The 22756-nt window shown below is 40.9% G+C and overlaps 1 protein-coding gene across 1 annotated transcript in view; it reads left to right on the top strand.

Annotated features, from left to right (window-relative positions):
• COLEC12 (collectin subfamily member 12) overlaps positions 1 to 22756 on the top strand; it is a 141897-nt gene that overhangs the window by 101471 nt on the left and 17670 nt on the right. The window contains exons 3-4 of the mRNA XM_074944525.1: positions 11914 to 12036; positions 21156 to 21254. Of these exons, the coding sequence (XP_074800626.1) occupies positions 11914 to 12036; positions 21156 to 21254 (222 nt within the window). The remainder of the gene's footprint in view (positions 1 to 11913; positions 12037 to 21155; positions 21255 to 22756) is intronic.

Genomic DNA, 22756 nt, shown 5'->3' with positions numbered 1-22756 from the left:
CCTTGCCTTACAGAGCCCTTGTGCATTGGCAAAAATGCCTGAAACAGGCTCTGGTCTGGTGAGGGAAGCTCATGCTGAGCTTACTTTATAGCAAGGTAATTGGATACTAAAGAAGTGTGTCTGTCAGGAAACTGAGAGAGCTAAGAAGTTAATACCAGGTCTTTTTTCAGTAGACCAATATTTAAAGCTGAGCTGAACTTCTTTCTGTAGGTGGGCATGCAGTTTGTTGAGATTAGGAATGGATTTGTAGTCAATGGATTTGTAACCTCTCACACTAAGGTGAATTTGACCTAGTGTGTCTAGAGATCTTCCTCTTCTATTCAGTGATTAAATGCAACCATGCACTATTAGGAGCTGGAGCATACTGGTGACACCATGGGAAAGGCTAGTCAGAAATGGGTTTGGACAATGCGCATCTACAGCCATAGCCTGATAAATTGATGCATAGTTTATGGAGTCCAAGTGTTTTCCATATTCATGTTCTTATATGAGGTCCTGTTATGCTCAGATTGGTCTTCTTCATTCACCTCATTATTTTTGTGCATAATTTTATTAATTTGGTCTCATTCCAAGTAAGAGATCTATTTTTCTGTTATTTATTCAAGATTAACAGGAGAACCTCCATCTCTTCCATTTAAAATCCTGAATAATGCCCTCCATTAGACTTTTCATATGGAAAAAAAAGTATTTTGTACATTATGGATAATCCTACTTTCAATGAAGTCAATGGAAATTTTGCTGTTGACTTCAGTGGCAGCAGGATAAAGGCTATATATTCATCTGAAGCCGTTAACTCATGATTTACTTACTCCAATTCTGTATTGTCAGTTTTCCATTACCATATATTGTGAAGCCTATAGTTAAGGATACCCAATCATTTTCATTATTTCATTTTTTTCAACTGGATGTGCCACACATTTGTTCAATCTGAAATTTTCAGTAAAGATGGTTCTGCAGTTTGCAAGCATGGAAAAAAGAGACAGTGCAGTTTTTCTGCTATAAACTATTTTGGGACCTTTTTAGACAGCTGTAGCATGGCAGTGGCAAGTGATGGAAGCTTGGTGTTTGTCAGAAATATCTTCCCAAGAGCAGAGATGTGTCTTACACTGGTCTGGTGAAAATTCATTTTGGTTCTTCTGAGTTATAAGAGTTTAAAAACATAGTTCATGGATGCACACTGGGTATTGTTATACAATAAAACTAATCACCTGTCAACATTCCATGAGCACTGCACATGTGCATACATAGAAATTTTACAGACATTTCTACTGAACAGTTAGTCTCCTTTGGATTTGCACATGAATGAATAAGAAAGTTGAATGAAATTTTAGTTGTAATATATGTGGCTTATGGAATATGGCAATATGTGTGAAAGAAGAAGCCCTAGCCTCATCATGTGTAGATATTGGGCAAGAGAGAGAGTGTTCCTCTGTGCTTTACAAAATAGTGGCACATGCTTTCATTTTTTCTATTTTTTTAAATCTATGTTAAAAGAACATTTATGCTGCCAAGTAAAGCACTCAAAAAGTCTGGAAATAGTAATGCAAAGGTTGATTGAAAAGGTCCTGGGAATTTCATCTGCCCCTTTAAGCAATGTCACTATTTCCCCAATAAGCCCCACCTCCATGCAAATATAATTGGTGCTCAACATCATAACCAAGAACCCTTACAGCTTCTCCTGGGACCATGATGGTACTTCTTTAATCTGGCCTCTTAAAGGAAGCTCAAGAGCAGTGCAGCATGCATTTCTTATTTCTTCTGCCTTAAAACTACCAAGATACCATTACTGTAATCTCTATCACTCCGATACCATGGTATAAAAATTCAGACTAATATAAATTAAGCCTAATACATTACACTGAAGGAAAAACAAAAGGTAAGTTAAATTAGGGGACAAAGATCAGACACATTGATTGGTCTTCAAATTATACAACATTAATTAGCAACTACCTTCCATTGGGAACACTAAAGATGAAGCTCCTTGCTTTGATTAAGAATTGAACATCATAGAATTAAACAGATTTAAGGAAAGAAAAGACATATTAGGCCATCTGGCTAAATGCCTTGCCTCTGAAGGACAGCTCCCTTCTATATATTTTCCAGGTTTTTGTTCATTGAGTTTTAATTTACTCAAACAATGGAGCTCCACTTCTTCTCGAAGGAGACTGTTGCACAATCCGATAAATTTTACTGTTCAGAATTTTCTTCAGTTATTTGGCCTAAATCTCCTCTGCGTGCGTGTGTGTACACATATGGCTCAGCTTGAAAAAAACATTTAGCTGGAATGCTACTTGGTGTTTTGGCTGTCTTGTGAGTCAGTGTACACTTCCTTAATTCATACACAAGTTTAAATTCTTTCTAGTTTTTCTTTCTTGTGAGCGGTTTAATTGGATTTCCTTACTTCCAGGGCAGTGCACTCAGTGATCATCTGCTTGATTTGCATTAACTGAATGCAGTGATAGCTCACCCGTTGAAAACTATTATTTCAAAGTACCCTCATTTGCTGCTTGTTTGCTCGGGATTGATCTTAGATCTGGATGCATTGTTTTAATATAATGGTTTAAAAGATCTCATGTCCCCTGGGAGTTTAATAATCTTACCACATTTCTATGGCTTGACATTGCACTATAATGATTTTCCTCAAAATTTACCATGACAGTCCTACAGCTCTCCTCAGAATATTTGTGTAACAAACCATTCAGACACTCAGTGGTTTGCCTGTGTTGTGGCTGGGGCTTTTCTGTACCCTTTTAATTAAGATATTGAATGTTTAATCACTGCAGGACATTGTTTGGTAATACTATATAATTAAATGGTTATGGTTGTTGAGGTGTATAATTAGAAACCTTGACAATTCATTCTGTATTCTACAATGAACAAGTACAAAGCCAAAACCAAAATGCTGGCTGGGTTATATAAATAAGTGCGAGATGATGGTCAAGCTGAATCATAAGGGCTCTTCCCTCCTTTAATGAAAGGGATTGTATATACTGCACATAATAAAGTATTTCTGATGCTGGGAGCTTTCCATAGAAAATAAAGCCAGCCCTTTGGGATCCTTTATTAGGTCAGAAGTGAGATAATGGATTCATGGAAAGGGACCACGACATGTGACAGAATAGATCTTGCAGTGAAGAATTTTCCCTACTTTTCGCATGTGCAGAATTTAGGGCCTGATCCAGCAAAACACTGAGGCTGGGATTTTCAAAGGTGTCTAAGGCAGTGGTTCCCAAACTTCTTCCACTGCTTGTGCAGGGAAAGCCCCTGGCAGGCCGGTTTGTTTACCTGACGCATCTGAGGTTCAGCCGATCGCGGCTCCCACTGGCTGCGGTTCACTGCTTCAGGCCAATGGGAGCTGCTGGAAGCAGCGCGGGTGGAACAAGTTTGCGAACCACTTGTCTAAGGCCTTGTCTACACTACCGCAGTAAGTCAACCTAAGTTAGTCACGTAGCTGGAGTGATGTAGCTTAGGTTGACTTACTCCAGTGTCTAACACTGCTTTGCGTCGACGGGAAACACTTTCCCATTGACTTACCTTAATTCTCTCGTTCTGGTGGAGTACCGAAGTTGACTGGAGAGCTCTCTGTGGTCGATTTAGTGAGTCTTCACTAGACCCGCTAAATCGACCCCCGCTGCATCGATCACAGCAGCGTCAATCCCTGGTAAGTGTAGACATAGCCTAAGTGAGTTTGGCTCCCAAATCCAACTGGGATTCAGTTGGATGCCTTTGACAGCCTTAGTGGTACATGAGCGGTGCTAAGTGCCTTCAATTCCCATTAACCTCAATGGAAGTTGAAGATATTAAACATCTCCAGTATTGCCAACCCCAAGTATTCAAAAATTAGGGTTCAGCCCCCCCCAGTCATAAGACTGGTTTAAAAATCATTACATTTAAAACAATAATAAATGCTGGGTTCTTTTATTTGCCTTCTGGTTTTGAGCTTTTGTAATTCACATTTTAAAGCTTTTCTCTGCAACCAGTGCAGCTAGAAACTTTTTTTTTTTTTAAAGAAACCTGAGATTCTCATGTAACTTCAGTAGTGTGATAGGCGGGACAGATAGTGCTGCCTATTATTAGGGTTGTCTAACGCTTCCCATTATAAAGCCTTATTTTCAGTTACTTATAATTTTGCCAAACTTTAACCATTTGGGCTGAAATTTTCCATGCCAGGTGTCTGCTCCTGGCTGAATATATTTGGAAAACTTCAGCCAAAATGGTTCAGCTATTTCTAAGAACAAGGCTAGGGGAAAATACATTGTTTTGTACATGTTAAAACATTCTGGTGTCTTTTTCCATGCTTTGGAGCAAGAACTCAAAATTTGGCAGGAGGGTGGCCTTTGTGTCAGGGATTTGCTTTTTACTATCACCATGCAAATCTGGCCATGTAATAAGAATTTGAAAAATCAGAGTCTGAACATGCTCAATAGAGACTTCTATTTTAGCAACTAAAATCTCCAAAGATTGTCCTCACTGAGCATACTCAAGACTCTCACAGCTCCTAGTTCTGACCAGACTGTGTATGCATCATCCTCACACAGCAACTGAGCATGCCCCAGCCCAGAGCTAGAGGTGTGAAGCTGGACTTTCCCTGTAACAGCTGCTCCAAGCTATTCTGGGTTGGTGTGGGGCTGGGCACAGGAACTGAAAGCAGGGAGTCCATCTCACTTGTGCTCTCAATGACCTCCTTGCTGACACCTAGGCAGCATGGAGCAGGAATCTATCCGATTCAAAGGCCAGACCAGTGGGGAGTGAAAGAAATAGACTGGGAGAAGGAATCTTGTGAGACCAGCACTAGAGGCAGGTGCAGAGAGAGAGACTGGAACTGGCTGGGCAAAGAGACTGGGACCAGCAGGCAAGGAGACCAGGAGCGAGGGGTGAGAATGGAAGCTGGGATTTGTTGGGTGAGGAGGCTGGGAATGCATTGTACAGGCAACTTTAATTCTGGCATTACCTAATTTTTGAGTGTTTGACTTTGCAACCATATGCTCTTTTAACAATAGGTTTTGTGTGTTTAATATATAAACTAAGGGACAGCCAGATTTTGCCAACCTTATTCTCTCTGAGCAGTATCTTACTCTCTGAGGAGCTCTAAGGAATCAAAGGGGAGAATTGTGGAGTAAGGTACTACTCAGCTTGAGTAAGGGTGGCAGAATCTGGCCCTAAATTAGAGTACTTAATAACCACAGTCTAAGGGCCTTATCCTGTGATTGCTGAGCACCCTCAATGCCCACTGTAGCCTTTATGATGCAGAATCAACTTCTAAAATAACAAAGTGGATGTTCCTGAAAAAGTCAACAAAAATCAGCCTATTTTTGTAATTTGTAAACTTTAGAAAATCAGTGATTAAAATGTTTTACAGACTTTTTGCTTTCTAAGGTATGTTAACTATCAGAATTTATCTGAATCATCAGTTTTGCTATTTATAACCTAACTATTCACTTGGGATTATATGGATTCATACCATGAAGCAGTAGGTTAATAACATGTAAAAACCACATGAAGGAAAAAGTTGCAAATCTCAGCTAAAACTTTGTGGTTGGCTGGATTCTACGATCTCCAAGCTTTATTGAAGGTTAATATTGGTAAGCTGAGCATAGAACATACTAATGCAATATGCCCTTTGTTCCCTTAATACTCCAGCAGATCCAAATATTAAATATTTTGAGCCCAGTTTTCATGTCTGAGCACCTAATCTTTCCCCTTTAGTGCTCAAATTGTCACTCAGGCAGTCAGATACTTATTTTAGATGTCTTGAGATGTCAATACAAACACCCAAATGCATATCTGGATGCCTAAATGTAAGATCCAAAGTCTGAAAATTGCCTCTTTATGCCCCGTTGATGTAAGACCACCTTCCTAATGCTTAAAGGTATTTATCAAGATTTATCAGTCTTTAAAGCTAAAGCATCATGATTTCACTTGTCAGTTACACCAGCTAAAATTTTCAAACTTGGGTCCCTGATTTTAGTTACTTAGGATCATGTTATTAAATGTATTTAGACGTCTAAATGTGCAGATAGATGTCTCGTGGGATTTTCAAAAGCACTGAGGCATCTAACTCCCCTTGGCATTAGAAAGTTAGACATTTAGGTGCTTTCAACAATCCCACTAGGTGCCTATCTGCCTCTTTTGGCAACTAAATATATTTTAAAATCTACTTCTCCATGTCTATTCTGTGGGAATTGCTTGTACTGAGCCTCTTTAAAATTAGACTAAATAAGGATTTAGGTTCATGACTCTAGTTATCCATGATTCTAGATAATGTTTTATAAAGGTGCCTATAAACTACACTTGAAGCCTTCCTTGCATGCTACAAGAGATGCTGTATCAATATTGAATCACACTGGAAAGGAATTTTCCTAAATAGTGCATTGATTTTGGCTTCCTGCACTACATTCTTCCAATATTTCAGTTATCTTACCAATGCTTTTTTGTCATGGTTATATAGGGAATTTTGGGTTTTCATCACAACTCTACATTATAGCACAGATTTTTTGAGGCCACCTAAGTTTCTGAAGCAAGAGCCAAGAAGAGAGCTCAGTGGAAAATATTCCAAAAGAAGTATTTGGCAGGAAAATCTGTACAGTATACATGTTATACTCAAACATTCGAAACTGTGGTCCTTGAAACAGAATATGTTTGAGGCTTCTGGCTTTTGATAAGGTATTTGCGGACTGGCAAAGGGAATATGCGTTTAGCCTTCTGTAATTAAAAAAAAAACGTGCCTTATCTGTAGCACAAAAGGAGTCTGCAGATGGATACCCCCTGTGGGAAAACAAAGTTCCCAGTCACTAGAATGTAATGCTGTAAAAATAAATACTACAAAGGCTGGTAACAGGGGGATGTCTCTCTTGCATGTTTATTGTGACGATCTTGGTTCACAGAGATGGGGGTACCCAAAACATGTGAGCCAGCAGGATCCCTTTGTACTGATTTGCTGTCTGTTTGGCCAGATGTCTTCCCAACAGTGAATAGAAAAAACAAAGCTTGTATTATAATAAGTCGGGGAAAAAGAAAAGTGTGTCAAGGCACAGCATGTCACATCTGATATTTATTAAATGTTGATAAAGTCAGCAGTGAGCAATGCTCATCATCCGGAAGTGACCCTGACTTTTGGGTATGCAAAGCTAGTGACAAATGTCTGGGAGCACATCATCATTAAAACCATGTGTAGAGAATGCATAGTGGAGTATGTTGTGTTGGGAACAACAAAGATCTGATTCAAGCTAAGCCCAGTTCTGTGTGATTTACATATGTTCCCTTTGTAGGAAAATGTCCTACACTGGTTCCACCGAGTTAATTTAAAGATCTCCAAATGAGATGTTACAAATCTAGCCAGATAACAGTGATTCACTATTAGCCAAATCTCGTAGTCTTTATACTCAGGGCTCCAAATAGCCAAAATGCCATTAACTCAAGTGGAAGTTTTTCCTGTTAAAGATTGAATATGGACTTCAAGCCATGACTCTGTGCTCCCATGATAAAGGTTGAGAGAAGGTACCTACTTTATGTTGCAGTTTTTTACATATACCCTACACTCACTCTAAATCCTTCCCCATGTTGCCTCTTGTTAGTCTGACAGACTAATATGGCTGTTTCCTTTATAAAGGAAAGGACCTTAACAAATCACAAGACAACCTTAATGAGACCATGTTCACAATGCATACCAAGTGCCTCTTATGTACCAGATCAACCAACTTTGGGTGGACCTTAAGCAAAGTGAACCTAAATTGTTCAAGCTCCGCCAGAGATATTGGAAATAGTTCAGTACCTATTCTCTCATTTGAGACAGATCCAGGTTTTCGTCATCTTTAGTAGTCCTCTCTATTTAATTAGTTAATCAGAAGGCCAGCCACTATCAGGAACAAAATGAATATCCATGTGTCGAGGTTCCTTCCCCACTTTGAACTCTAGGGTACAAATGTGGGGACCTGCATGAAAACCTCCTAAGCTTACTTTTACCAGCTTAGGTTAAAACTTCCCCAAGGTACAAACTATTTTACCCTTTGCCCTTGGTTTTCCACTGCCGTCACCAAACGTTTCTCTGGGTTCCTGAGAAAGCATTGTTTGGAAACGTGTTTCCCCCAAAAAATCCTCCCAACCCTTGCACCCTACTTCTTGGGGAAGGTTTGGTAAAAATCCTCACTAATTTGCATAGGTGACCACAGACCCAAGCCTTTGGATCTTAGAACAATGAAAAAAAGCATTCAGTTCTTGAAAAGAAACATTTTAATAGAAGAAACAGTAAAAAGAAAAGGATCACCTCTGTAATATCAGGATGGTGAATACCTTACAGGGTAATTAGATTCAAAACATAGACAATCCCTCTAGGCAAAACCTTAGGTTACAAAAAGACACACAGACAGGAATATTCATTCTATTCAGCACAACTTATTTTCTCAGCCATTTAAAGAAATCATAATCTAACGCATATCTAGCTAGATTACTTGCTAAGTTCTAAGACTCCATTCCTGTTCTGTCCCCTGCAAAAGCCTCACCCAGACAGACACAGACCCTTTGATGTTCTCTCTCTTCCCAGCTTTTGAAAGTATCTTGTCTCCTCATTGGTCATTTTGGTCAGGTGCCAGTGAGGTTATCCTAGCTTCTTAACCCTTTACAGGTGAAAGGGTTTTTTCCTCTGGCCAGGAGGGATTTAAAGGTGGTTAGCCTTCCCTTTATATTTATGACACCATGTATTCCTGACATAAGACAAATACCACAGCCCAGAAGAGGTTAAATTGATATAGCTATCTGTGCTAGAGTCTCCAAAGTTGTGGGGGGAGGAGGGACCCACTTACAACTACCTGATTTTCTGCTCCAGCACTTGTGCACGTTAGATCTTGGGGTAGATTAGATTACAATATAATTTTTAAATTGTGGCGGCTGTAGTGTGTGTAAAAAGAAAAGGAGTACTCGTGGCACCTTAGAGACTAACCAATTTATTTGAGCATAAGCTTTCGTGAGCTACAACTCACTTCATCGGATGCATACTGTGGAAAATACAGAAGATGTTTGGTTTTATACACACAAATCATGAAAAAATGGGTGTTTATCATTATTATTATTATGTAGTGTGTGTGTGTGTGTTATCTCAATACTGACAGTAGTGGATTGTTAAAAAAAATGAAGTGTCTCACGTTCAGGTGCCATTTTTATGTCCATTTGAAATACACTGAAACTGAAAGATCCATAAAGCTCAAGTGTTGTTTAATTGGACCATACATAGGGAGAGAAAACCAAGAGAAGGAAGCAGGTGGCTTGCGAAATACGAGTACATATATGGTGCTAGATGATGAACAGTATTAAATTCAGGGGCATCAGTGAGAGTTGCAGCCTGTTACATTGCACAGGGAATCAAATTAAGTACAGTGTCAGCAAACAGATCATAAGCTGAAAATGAGTAACTTTAATGTGAGACTTTAATACAAACAAATTTCCAACATGCAGCTGATATCAAACATGCATTTTTTTTCTGCCTCCTTCTCTGTGTTGTACCTCTGTGATCTGTTGCCCTTTCATATTATGGCTTGATCCTGCTCTCATTAACTTTAATTTCTGTTACCTGTATAAGGTAGAGGCCAATCCTGTGATGTGCTGAGTGTCCTGAACTCCCATTAATTTCCATGGATAATTAGAGCATACAGAAACTTACAAAATCAGGTCCTAAATTATATACCTCTCAGAGGAGGGATCTTGTTTTCAAACTTGTCTGAAAAGCACCATGCACTCCACTGCACCTAAAGTAACCCTCCCTCCAAGCCGTTAATGACAGCAAGAAGATCTGTGTTCAATATATTTGGGGATCTTCTTGACAAATAAGTAAACTGGCCCAAGCCCCCGCCCGGAAAACTGTGTTCCCTCTCTAGGGACCGTTAACAAACAGAACAACTCCCTCTCACAAATACTTCAAGACCCTGTACAAGCCAGGCAGGGGAGCCAACCACACTTAAAACCCTTGAGTAGAGTCCTAGCTGCTTGGAAACCAGTTCTTTGTCATAAGATAAAATCCTCTTCCCTTCTCCAAGCTGCTCTGGGAGCCCACTGCCCCCAAAATCCAAGTTCATGTCTAGTTATGGTGACTCCCCAAGTGTCACCAGCAGGATTGTGGGTAGATAGCCTATGCAAATGAAGCTCTCTTTTCACCAATAGGGGGAGCAGAGAGCCCTTTCCCCTCTGGAGCTTCTGGCCAAATGGCTTATGCTAACAAACCTAGATTTAGAACATAAATGCATTAACTTGTTTTCCCACCGTTTTTTGCCACATGTATCAATTTACTGAGAGGTTTGTATCTCTATCTGAAAAAGGAATTGATCTTTCCCAACTGAGCTTCTCTTCTATGTCCTACAGTGACTTCATAATTTTGAATCTATGACATCACATCCATCCCGTTGTAACAAAATGTGATGTCACAACAATGAGATTATGGTGTGACTTCATAATCATAATGTGTAAGAAGGAGCTGGCCTGTGAAGTGTTCATTTCAGTGTTATCCAAGCCTGATATATGAAATAACACTAGCAAAGGGGACTGAGAAAATAACTCATCAAATAAACTTACTTTATGTATAAATCTCTCTTCTTGAATTTGCCTCTGTATGAAAATCCCTTTTTAAAGCACTTTAGGTTTAAGAAAACCACGAGAACCTGTTACTCTTTGAGATAACAAGAGTTGACTTAACTTGCTATTTCTGTCATCAGTCCTCAATAAACACAGCTGAAGCTGCCTGTGCATTTCCCTGAAGAATAGCACTGTGCAGAAGGTCACAAGTTGGAGAAAAGTAAAATCAGCTGGTGGGTTGATCCCAAGTGGAAATATAATTTACTCATAAAAAGTTTTTGAGCAAGTTTTCATTAGATCAGTAATTTGGTACACCCAACCTACTAAAGCGCTCTCCTTTGTGACTCCATTAGTAGTAAACAAATAGGGTAAAAGGTCAAGGAAGTTCATTTTTAATAGACGCAGGGGGCTATATTCATGCTTGCCTAATGAGGGCTCAACCTAGTCCATTCATTCCAACATGGTCTTCACATTCTAATGTTTTTATATGTCCCTGTTTCCCCTGCAATTATTGATAATCTAATGAAAGCTTTCAATGCTTATATATGTGCTATAACCTGTGATCATTGACAGAAAAGTCTCACAACAGGCCGACATCCATATCTTCTGTAAAAAGCTCAAATACCAAATATTAATGGTTCATTTTCTCTCATAACTGGAGGTTCCTTTCCCTATTCTCTCTTTTTTAGAACTCACTTATGTGGGGAAATGGTATGAGTAGCATAATTATACTGATATAACTCCTGCTGGTGTCCACACAGGGAGATATACCAGTATAACTATGCTTCTATAGACAAGCCATAAATCTCATTAACATTATTTTACACAGTGAAAATAAAAAGAAGTGCTAATATTTATCTTCTAAGTCCATGTGTCAATATAAAAGTTGCAAAATAGTGCAAAAGTCTCCTTTCAGACATTCAGAGTAGTACTTAATTTCAGTTCTACTTTTTCTGTGTGTGAATGTCACCCACTGCTAACAATGCAGGGAAGTTGAATGTTAAAACTGAATTATTACCATCAGGATCTAGACAGAGAATATTGCCATACATTTTTGGCTTAATTGCAACCTAGTCTCACTATCAGACTCATGATAATAGTGGGGTTTTTTTTCAAATAAAGCCACATTTGGTTTTCCAGTTAAATTTAATCCAGTTATTACTCATCTGAAACCTTAAAAGGAGCATATCACTAAAGTAAGGCTATAGTGAGCCCGGAGTCCATGGAATGTTAGCCATCACTTGCAGTGTAGACAAGTATGTGTACAATTATTATATGTGTATGTGATTTAGACAAAGAAACCACAATAAAAGCTTACTCTTTGACCTGATTTTAAAGTCCCATCTTCTTTTGCAGGTATTCAGGAGGGGACTCAATGTACCAAATGTAAAAATAACTGGGCACTGAAGTTCTCCATCATATTACTATATATTTTGTGTGCCTTGCTAACAATAACAGTAGCCATTCTGGGATACAAAGGTATGTACCATATCTGTCACAGTGTTTCACTTTCAAACAGGAATCCAAGCAAGAGCTCCAAGTATTAGAAAGAGATAGAGAGGAGAGTGGATTTATTTTATTTTCAGTTATGAGATTATTGCAGAATTAAACTTCTGTTAACATGATTCATTGTATGTTTGACATAGTCTATATTAGACAAACTTTGAAGTTTCTCTTTCAAACAGGTATAAAGCTTTGACATTAGATTAGACATTTGTGGAGATTTAAAAAAAATGTATAATTAACTTACCAGTTTTCAATATGGAAGCATATTAATTTGGAGAGCCAAGGACTTCAGTAAGGCTCCACACAAGTACCAGAATCCACCCCTAGAGTTCATCTTGTGTAAAGGAGGGGCCAGGAATGGTGTCACTTAATGGATTAATACTTTTTATCTGAGGAGTTCAAAAGTATAATGAATATTGTTCTTAATGATCTGGAAGTGAGGATAAACAGCGTAGTGCCAAACCTGATAAACTGCTTATTCATCAGTGTTTAAGCCAATTCTAAAAAATATTTTGAAGACTGAGGAAATTCCAAAGAATCAAACAATGCTAAACAATGTTTTGCCTGAGAAAATTATATATGAGTACAAAGTAATGCACATTGAAAAGAACAGTTTGATCTTCTCATACATAAAGCTTATGCTCTAATAAATTTGTTAGTCTCTAAGGTGCTACAGGTACTCCTTTTTCTTTTTACAGATACAGACTAACATGGCTGCTACTCTGAAACCTGTCATACATATTGTTATTCAATTCAGCTATCACCACAAAATAATACAGGCATCATTCCTGACAGATCAATGCAAACATCTGCTCGCTGTGCAGTATTGGTTAGGGAAAAAAGTCAGTTAAAAGCTTGGCTGTATTAAGAAAAGGGAAAAATAATGCTGAAAATATTACAATGGGACTACTATATACACTGATGGTTCCCCCTCCCTTTGATTCTGTGCTTTGTTCACATCACCTCAAAAAGGAAATAGTAGAAATAGGAAAGGGACAGAGAAAGGCAGCAAACACAGTTTAGAGGCTTGGAAGGACTTTTGTATGGGAAAAATTAAAATGATCAGAACTGGTTAGAGAGAAGATTTCATAAGAGAAGACACGATGTTGGTGTATTGAACTATGAATATAAACGAAAGGTGCTCCCATTTACCCTTTAGTATAATACAATAACAAGAGGGAACGTAATAAATTAAACATATTTACAACAAAACACATTTTTTGCACAACTTATGAGTAACCCATGGAACTCATTGCTACAAGATACTGAAACAAAAAACTTACTAGGATTCAATGATTAGATACTTGTAGGGATAAGAATATCCCCAGTTATATTAGCTGGATAAAAACAGAGCCAGACCCTTAGCAGGTTAAGTGGGCATAGATCAATTTACAGCAGCTGAGGATCTGGCTCTTACATGGGCTATCAGTCCTCCATGTTAAGCCAGCCACTAACTGCCTGGGACTCAGAAGAAGCTTCCACATTAGGCATGTTATTGCATAACTGTCTTTTCCGGGATCTTGCATACTCATTTGAAGAATCTGATGCTACTTACTGTCAGAGACAGCCTACCAGCTGGACTTTGATTCATGGATTCCAAGGCCAGAAGAGACCATTGTGATCATCCAGTCTGACTTCCTCTATAACTCAGGCCATAGAACTCCCCCAAAATGTTTCCTTTTGAACTACAGCATCTCTTTTAAAAAAATACCCAATCCACCACTTGGGAAGTTGTTCCAATGGTTCATTGCCCTCACAGTTTTATATTATATATCTTATTTCTAGCCTGAATTTGTCTAGCTTCAACTTCCAGCCATCAGATCTTGTTATACCTTTGTCTGCTAGACTGAAGAGCTCATTATCAAATATTTGTTTCCCATATAGGGGCTTATAAACTGTGATCAAGTCACCCCTTAGCCTTGTCTTTGTTAAGCTAAATAGATAGAGCTCCTTGAGTCTATCTCTATAAGGCGTCTGAACTGACCAATGGCAATTTCTTTGTTCCTTCATGAAACCTCTGAATGGGAATAAGCAGACAAGGCGACCCTCACCTAAATGTCTCTCGCTCTTCCTAACCCTACATTTTCAGGCTTCTCTCTCCACATGCCTCCAGTTCTGGTTTTCTTACACTCCTCAAGGCCTTCCTCACTCTTTCTGCTTCCTCGCTACATTCCATTATGCACTTCCATGTATGATTACAACCATTTTGTCTTCTTTACAACTCAGTAATACTCACTGGGATTTTTCATTGGCATCACTGAGAGGAATTTCTTAGCCCATTGCCGCAAGGAAAAAAAACTGGAGGTTGTGCGAAGATGCACATCTCATTCATTCATCATACTTGGGGGCCCACCAAACCCAATTTCAGGGTAGCGAAGCATGGCATTGGCCCAGAGTCCATTCTCAGTCCAGCACTCTCCTCAACTTCCTGTTTCTCTACTCTCCACATCTCTCCTGTCACCCATATTTGTTTTCGTTGTGAAGGTTGAACATCAGGGCATGTTTCTTACAGTTCTGTCTGTTCCATTGCATTTCAGAAGACACTGACTTTTTGAGTCAAATTTATCTCTTGAGTAATTCCTCTGAAGTGAATGGACTTACACTGGGGATGATTTTGTCCTTTTGTCCTCACACTTGCATCCTGTGCACTAGTAAGCTGGCTTTTTACTTTTTGCTTTCTGATCACTGCAAATCAGAAGAAATACCAGTTTATGAGAAAAAATTATTATATTTGATCCCCAAATGAACTGTTAGGATACTTTTGTTTGTTTCTAAGGAGTTAGGCCTTAAATCTTGGACACTAAAGAAAAGTGAAATACATTTTTACAACAGTCCCCTCTACCTCAGAGTTCAGCTTCTCCTTTGTATGGTGATATTACAATGAAAGATAGAATTTTGCTAGCATCAGGAATTCTTCCAATCTGTTAGCTAAGGTTTCATTAGATTTGTTTTCAATACACTGATGATTTATATTTATAATGCCCAAAGCTGCTTTTAAAACTTTTAGTTTCCTACATGGTATTTAGCTATCCTATGTTATTTAAAAAAAAAAAAGTCAAAAACTACGAATTAATGGATTAAATTTGGTTGGCAAGAAAAATAACTCTATGGGATACAAAATAAACAGAATAAATCTCCAAATTAGTTGTAAAATCTGTGTAACAATCCATAGAAAGCTGAAACCAAAACATGAATTAAATATCAAGGTCTGAAAGGGGTTGCAAGATGAGTTTACTATTCCTTTCCCTTCGGAATGAAACTTACATTCTTTCTGTTGTTAAAAACATTAATAAAATAGTGTTCTTGGTTTTCCAGATGTTTTCTTAAGGAAATTAAATGCAAAAGTATGTAGTTAAGATTCTTCTGGCACCAGTCAATGTAAAACTAATCTATTTAAAGTTAATGATTATACTCTTGCTCACTCCATGGCAAAGGGGGGCGGGGAGTAAACATTCTTTGAATATCAGCCTGAAATTTGAATTTCTGGTTATTTTCAGTTTGTAGTAGACCTTTATATTGCAGCTTGTAGCTTTAAGTTTGTGACTAATACACACAACAACTCTCATCTATTGCTTAATCCTTCTGCTTCTGTAACTCAACTCACTGGGATGGGACCCTTGTCCATGCTTCTTGTCTGAGACTGAGAGCAGGGAGTAGGATCCAGACATTCTACCCTTCAGCAATTGGTTGGAAGGTTTGCATCTCTTAAGGGATGTCTGTGCAAAATTGCCCATACAGCAATGATCTTAACAAAAACAAAGTTTATTAAAGACAGAGAAAATAGAATTAAAACAGTAGAAGTGGTTTGTATAACATATCTGGGTTTGCACTTATCAGCTAAACTAGATAAAGTAGTCTCCGTTAATGAAGTAAATAGCTAACATCTTACTGCCCTCTTTGATCCTCCTCTGAGCATCACGCTGCGGTGTACAGCAAAATTTCTCTCTGTGTCCAGAGCTCTCTCTGATCTAGCCCACCTGATCCAGGGCTGCTCCTTAAAACTTATCTCCAGTTATATACGCATAGGCTTTAGACTCAAGCATTTTCTAGGAACTGGACCACTGATAATACAAAGACCCTTTAATGATGATTAACATCTTTCAAAGGCTTAAGGACCTAGCTCAGACACTGCCATCGTGGCTGGTAGTATCTAGTTTTGATAGGGCCTCTTTTTATACCCCTTCAGGAAATTATTTATTTTATCAAAAAGTATAAATTATGGGCAGGTCTCCAGTTTGTCTGTCAAGAGCTTATTAGAATCATTTTTTAGATATACACCTAATGTGCTAGCCAGTCAAATTTCTTAAAGGTTGATAACTGTTTTCTGATGAAAGTTACAAATTCAAAAACATTAGCTTCTCAGAAACCAGCTGGTTTTCCTGCTACGCTCTGGCCCTATTATGCTGCCCAAGTGGCATGAGGGGCCAAAAAGCAACCACATCTTCCTGGCAAGTATATAACCAGCATGTTTTAGCTCATGTCACACCCTACTGCCACCCCTAGTGTAAGGATCATATCAGGGTAAGGAAGGGGCATGGCTGGAGCATTCTGCACTTGGCCATTCCCTGGTTGGCCGATAGCACCTCAAGGGGCCAGTCAGTCTGCAAAGATTAAAGCAGATTCCACATCTCTCTATTATACTCCAGGCTGGCATAAAAACCAGACCTAGAATCTGCCTGCTGGAGCTGTAACCAGCTGCCCCGCAGCCTCCCTACTCTGCTGCACCCAGGCTAGTTTTAAAGGTCTCTGCAAATTTGACTTCCACCAATTCCTTGAGGCCACAATGGATTATAACATATACTAAAGTTTGAGCCTAAACTACTTCAACATCCCAAATATCCTCCAGTATTTTTCAGCAACAATATTAAATATACCCTGGGTGAAATTCTGTGCCTGTGCCTCTAAGAAGGGGCAGGGGGCTATGGTGGTGGTCAGGTTGTCTGGAATAACTCACGAATGTGGGTGTCAGCCTCAGAGCAAACTGTTACAAACCAGGGCGGGTCCTGGGTCTAAGCAGGGGGTTTGGGAGTCTGTGGCAAAATTTTAAATCAAAATGGGGGTCCTTGGCTTACTAAAGTTTGAGAACTGCTGGCATAACATATAGAAAAATAAGTTATTGGGCATTGTTTTCATCAGGGATTAACAAGAACCATAACTGATGTGATAATGCCCATTAAGGCCTTGATTCAGCAAAGCATTTAAGCACATCTTAAGTTCCACTGACGTCAGTAGACTTACGAACCTGCTTAAAGGCTTTGGTGAACTGAGGCTTCAGTCTTGAAGAGGACAAGGAAATCCAAGCATTCTAGATCAGGGAACATGCAGTGAAATAGCTGATTTCTCTTCTGGGTTCCTTTAGAAATTCTAAGTAACATAAATTAGGAATAAGGACAGAAAAAAACAGATGTCTTCTGTTACAGTGAGTGTTAGTTCTGGATTCCTATCAGCCTGCATCTTGTATTCAGAAGGCCAGCTACTATCATCTCAGTCCTGAAATGCAGAACTCTGCACTCTGGCTCTATTTTTGTGTTTGTTTTGTTTTTTATATATATATACGCACACACACACACTGGAGTGTGTATAGCTGGCTCATTCGCATTATGGAAAGGAGAAACAAGGCAGCTTTCCACCCAGGAATGTTCAAGTTCCTCATACAACCTTGGGCCCAGTGACGGGGCAGTGCTGGGTGGAAGTAGCCCCCATAATTCCACTTCAGCCCACAGGTCCTCACACCAGGGACAACCTGGGGGCCATTCTCCTTGTTCTCACCCTTTGTTTTGTGGAGGGGTCTACTGGTGTGTCATCATCCCCCCCCTTGCCTTCCTCCTCTTCCCATGGTCACTTGTTCCCTCAACCCTCGGAACTGCTCTGTTCCAATAACTGCTTGAGCTCAATTTACCTTTGTCTCCTGAGACTACTTCCTTATTTTTCCCCCTCCCACTTCATCTCACTGGTTATTCCCCTTTCTTTACTTTCTCTCTGGCTTGTGTTCTCCTGTCTATTTTCCAACACTGCAGTGTTTAATGGCTCTTTTCCCTTCCCCATGGGTTAAATTCCATCCCTCTGGGGTTTCTGGATACCCCTTTGCTTTTCTAATGGGAAGGGGTTCCAGTCCGTGCCTAACATGAAAGGGTGTGGCAACCAATCCACTACCCCAGCCCACTTCCATTTAAACTTCCCCTGAACTTCCAGAGGCCCTTGTGCCATAAGGCAGAATTTCTTATCCCCATGTATACATTCAAGCCTCACTCTTGCTCCAGGAAGTATCTGGTGGGGTTTCACCAACTTGTGCCTAATTAACAAACAGCCTGAGGAGGCATCCACCTGACCCCTGTGCTCTTTTATCCTGGCTCCTTGTAAATTAGCTTATTAGCTACCCAGCCCCAACCTGATCTGGTAATCAGCAACTCCTCTCTGTCACCAGGCTAGGGTGACTAGATGTTTCGATTTTACAGGGACAGTCCTGATATTTGGGGCTTTTTCTGAAATAGGTCCTATTACCCCCCCAACTCCCTGTCCTGATTTTTCACACTTGCTGTCTGGTCAGCTTAAACCAGGGCCCTAACTGGTTAAATAGTGATCAGAGTGCTGGTTCAGGTGCTGATTGCTATCACTCTGTGACAGGGCCAAAGTAACCCCTGACTTCAGTGTAGTTAGCCCAGGGATGACTGTAGCCCTAGCTGTCTGTTCGGTTTATGTTTTTGAAGCAGCATGGACCCATGAAAATCCTGCTATATACATGTACGTATCTTCAAAAAAAGAAGATGGAAGATTAACAAAGGGACAAGGACCCCTTGGATGCCACAGATTAATGTGCCAGATTGTGTATGACCTTTGCATGAGTGCAAAGAGTAGGAGGAGGGCTCATGAAGTTACACTCCCAGTACCAGGGTCCTCCCTACTTGCGCTTGGGGGAACACAGGCAACTGCTCTTTTGTAGTTCCTGCCAGGTTATAAATCACCCCCAAAGAGGGTGGGAAGGCATAGGGAGGAAGCAGTGGTATGGCTTTGTCCCCTACCTCCACACTGGCTCATCCGAAGGCTTGGTGCAGCACCTCTTCTTCCACATGCTAGGGCGCTGGAGGAGTGACACAATGCAGCACAATGTCTTCTGGAACCCCTCGTGGGGTGGTGCACATCCTCTCTGCCCAGAGGCTAAATAATCTGGGTAGGACAGAACCTTCTGGCCTTAGTTGTGATTTGAATACACAGACACCAAACTGAAAATGGATATGGACTTGACGGTCAAGCCATAGGGTTGCCAGGCATCCAGTTTTAAACTGGAATGCCCAGTTGAAAAGGGACCTTGGCAGCTCCGGTCAGCACTGCTGACCCCCCAGGCTGCTAAAAAAGTCCGGTCAGTGGCGCAGCAGGGCCAAGGCAGTCTCCCTGCCTGCCTGGGTTCTGCACAGCTCCCGGAAATGACTGGCATGTCCAGCTCCTAGGCACAGGGGTAGCCACAGGGGCTCCGTGTGGTGCCCCCGCTCTGAGCACCAGCTCCGCAGCTCCCATTGGCCAGGAACTGTGGCCAATGGGAGCTGCCGGGACGGCGCCTGCAAGTGCATGCAGTGCGCAGAGCCTCCTGACCCCTCCGCATAGGAACCAGACATGCCGGCTGCTTCCGGGAGCCGCCTGAGGTGAGTGCCGGCCGGCCGGAGCCTCACCCCGAACCCCGTTCCTGCACCCCAACCTCCTGTCCCAGGTCATAACCCCCTCCTGCACCCTAACTCCCTCCCAAAGCCCACACCCCTCTCTGTACCCCAATCTCTCTGCCCCAGCCCTGAGCCCTCTCCCACACATACAAGCCCTCCTGGAGCCCGCACCCCGCACTCCCTCCTGCACCCCTGCCCCAGCCCGTAGCCCCCTCCCGCACCCCAAACCCCTCATCCCTAGCCCCACCCCAAAGCCTGCACCTCCAGCCGGAATCCTCACCCCCTCTTGCACCCCAACCCCCTGCCCTGGCCCACTGAAAGTGAGTGAGGGTGGGGGAGAGCGAGCGATAGACAGAGTGGGGATGGAGTGAGTGGGGGCAGGGCCTCGGAGAAGGTGTGAGGCCTCAGGGCAGGGGCGGGGCCAGGGCAGGGCAAGGGTGTTCAGTTTTGTGCAGTTAGAAAGTTGGCAACCTTATCAAGGCAGAATCTAGCCTCTGAAGCATTCAGTTTCCTCCCTTTCTTGTAACAATTTATAAATATATATTTAGCACTTTGAGCTTTCTGGAACTTTTCATTTCTGGCTCTTTCCTTCTTCCGTACACATACTGTTGCCATGAAAAGCAACAGAATGCATAAGTGCCAGGAAAACAATTCAAACCTCCCCAAGCCAAGAGCAAATTGGGAACAGCCATATGTCCAGGCTGGGCTGAATGACCATAGTTTAAACCCTTGCAAATCAGAATTATTTTAAAACTGCTGTTTAATTAAATGTCCTTAAATTGTTATTAGGGGTTTTAAAGCTCCGTCACTTTTCAGAAGACATTATTTAAGAACAGCACTTTATATATGTTCTATAGCCTCCACACTTAGTAGCTAGGATGTAGTTCATAATGATTAAAAGAATCAGAAAATTATTTGGTCCATCTAAATGGAAGTGGCCCACAGGAGAGCGAGAGGGAGTCTGCTGCTAGCGAGGTAACAAGCCTCAAGCATACAGCATGCCTTCATTAGACAATTAGACACCTTTAGTAGTTAAATATTATAAAATATTAATTGATTGAAGAGGAAGACTCAGAAGAATCTTCATTCATGAGATGAATCTGTTTGTTACCAAAAGAAATATTTGGTTGAAGCATAGAGGTTAACTTCTTAGCAGAGCGCACGGTCATATGAGCAGAAGAGAATACACTGTTGTGACGTTATGCAGAGTAGTGGAAAGCAAGATAATTGTTTGTTTTTTTTAAAAAAGTATTTTCTATGCTTGACCCCAAATATTTTATATTTTTCATTATTTACTACACTCTTGTTTACTGTTCATCTATATGACTTGTTATAAAAATCTCATTACTTACACCATATCTCATAGTTGGAACTTCTCACAATGAAACCTACAAAAATTACACATGTAAATGCCTGTTAACGCTGTTCTCAATTTTCCAGTTGTAGAAAAAATGGACAACGTTACAGGTGGCATGGAGACATCCCACAGAAGATACACTGAGAAACTCACAGAAGTGGAGAGTGGTCTGAAGAAATTAGGTAATCTCCACATAACTGAAAGCCAGATAAGGCAGCCTATTTGCATGTCCTTGTGTGGTATTACTTTGGGAGATATATCAGTGGATAAGAGTTCTCTGATTTCCACAGATCTGTCTGATGAACAGGTGGCCAAATACCTGCATATCCATTCCATCTTAAATTTTAGTTCCCGATTCAAGACAGCTCTTAACCACATCCAATCCCACGGAAACCATATTGAAATCAAAGGGACTTCAGGATGTGCTTATGAGCTGTCCTGAATAGGAATGATTTTCTGAATCAGAGCTGTAAAGTGATGCAAATATTGATGGACAAAAGAAGAGACTCTTAAGAATGAAAGTCTTCACCCACCCAGTAATCTTTGAGCTGATGTTTAGTAGATAAATTCCAAATCTGGAGTTCATGCCCAGAGATGTTCAAAAAATGGCATATGTTTAACCCTCACCTCAGAGGCAAAAATATCACTTGTAGGAGATGCACTTCATCGGTCATTAGTGCTTAAAGTGTGCTGGGTGGAAACAGGTCACAGACCCAGGAAATAAGATTTCTAAAAAGCAAGCCGGGTCGCTGAAGGGCACAGTTTTAATACTGTCTGTGGGGGGACGGATGGACGGGATGGACCCCTGATTGGCTTCTTGAAGCAGGGAGAGCTCTCCCCCACTCCCTCAGCAATCCAACATCATTCTCCCAGAAGGAGTGGGAAGAGCAGAAAGAGTCAAGCAGCTGAGAGTAGCTCTGTTTCCTCTTACCCCTTCCCCTTCTGCAAGCAACAGGATGGCTCCTCTGCTCTTCTCCCTGCAACACCCAGCCTGGGAACAGAGAGAAGGGACTCTACTGCAGCCCCCTTCAGGCCTGAAAGTGCGGGGTGAAGAACACCAGGAGCTACAGGGGATTCAGAACTGATGAGGGAAGAGGGGAGAGCCATAGGGGGGCAGAGCTGATGTGGGGACCACAGAAACAGGATAGATTTGGGGCCAAGGGGGCAGAGTTGGTTGCTGAGCAGGGGGACAGGCAGATGGGTGGGTGATGAGACCCCCCCGACCACCACCACCACTTTTTTTTCAAACCACTTTGAGCACTGTCAGTCATCATGGGAAGTACAAGTCATGCAGTTATAAATGTAGATCTCCCACGTGATATCACACGCCCAACTTTGAAGAAAAGAGATAAGTGCTGTAGAAAATATTTTCTTCACTGTACATTTCTAGCCTTCCTCCTCTGCACCACTGAAAAGGAAGCTCCAGATATTCATTAAAAACATTATATATGGACTAACTTCTCTTGTGAGAGAGAGAAGCTTTCGAGCAACGCAGAGCTCTTTCATGTCTGGGAAAGGTACTCAGATTGTCACAGCTAAATACAAAGTTGAACAGATAAAATATGTCTACTTATGCTAAACTAAGGGACCATTCAAGGTGACATAGCCCATAAACACCCCTATAGTCATAGGACAAAAATGGGAGATTGGTGAGCTACAGATTGTTGTAATAAGATATAAATAC

This window comes from Natator depressus, chromosome 2, assembly GCF_965152275.1.
Source record: "Natator depressus isolate rNatDep1 chromosome 2, rNatDep2.hap1, whole genome shotgun sequence".
In the NCBI taxonomy this organism is placed as follows: domain Eukaryota; kingdom Metazoa; phylum Chordata; order Testudines; family Cheloniidae; genus Natator; species Natator depressus.
The sequence above is the reverse complement of the archived record's forward strand: the minus strand, read 5'-3'. Positions and strand labels throughout refer to the sequence as shown.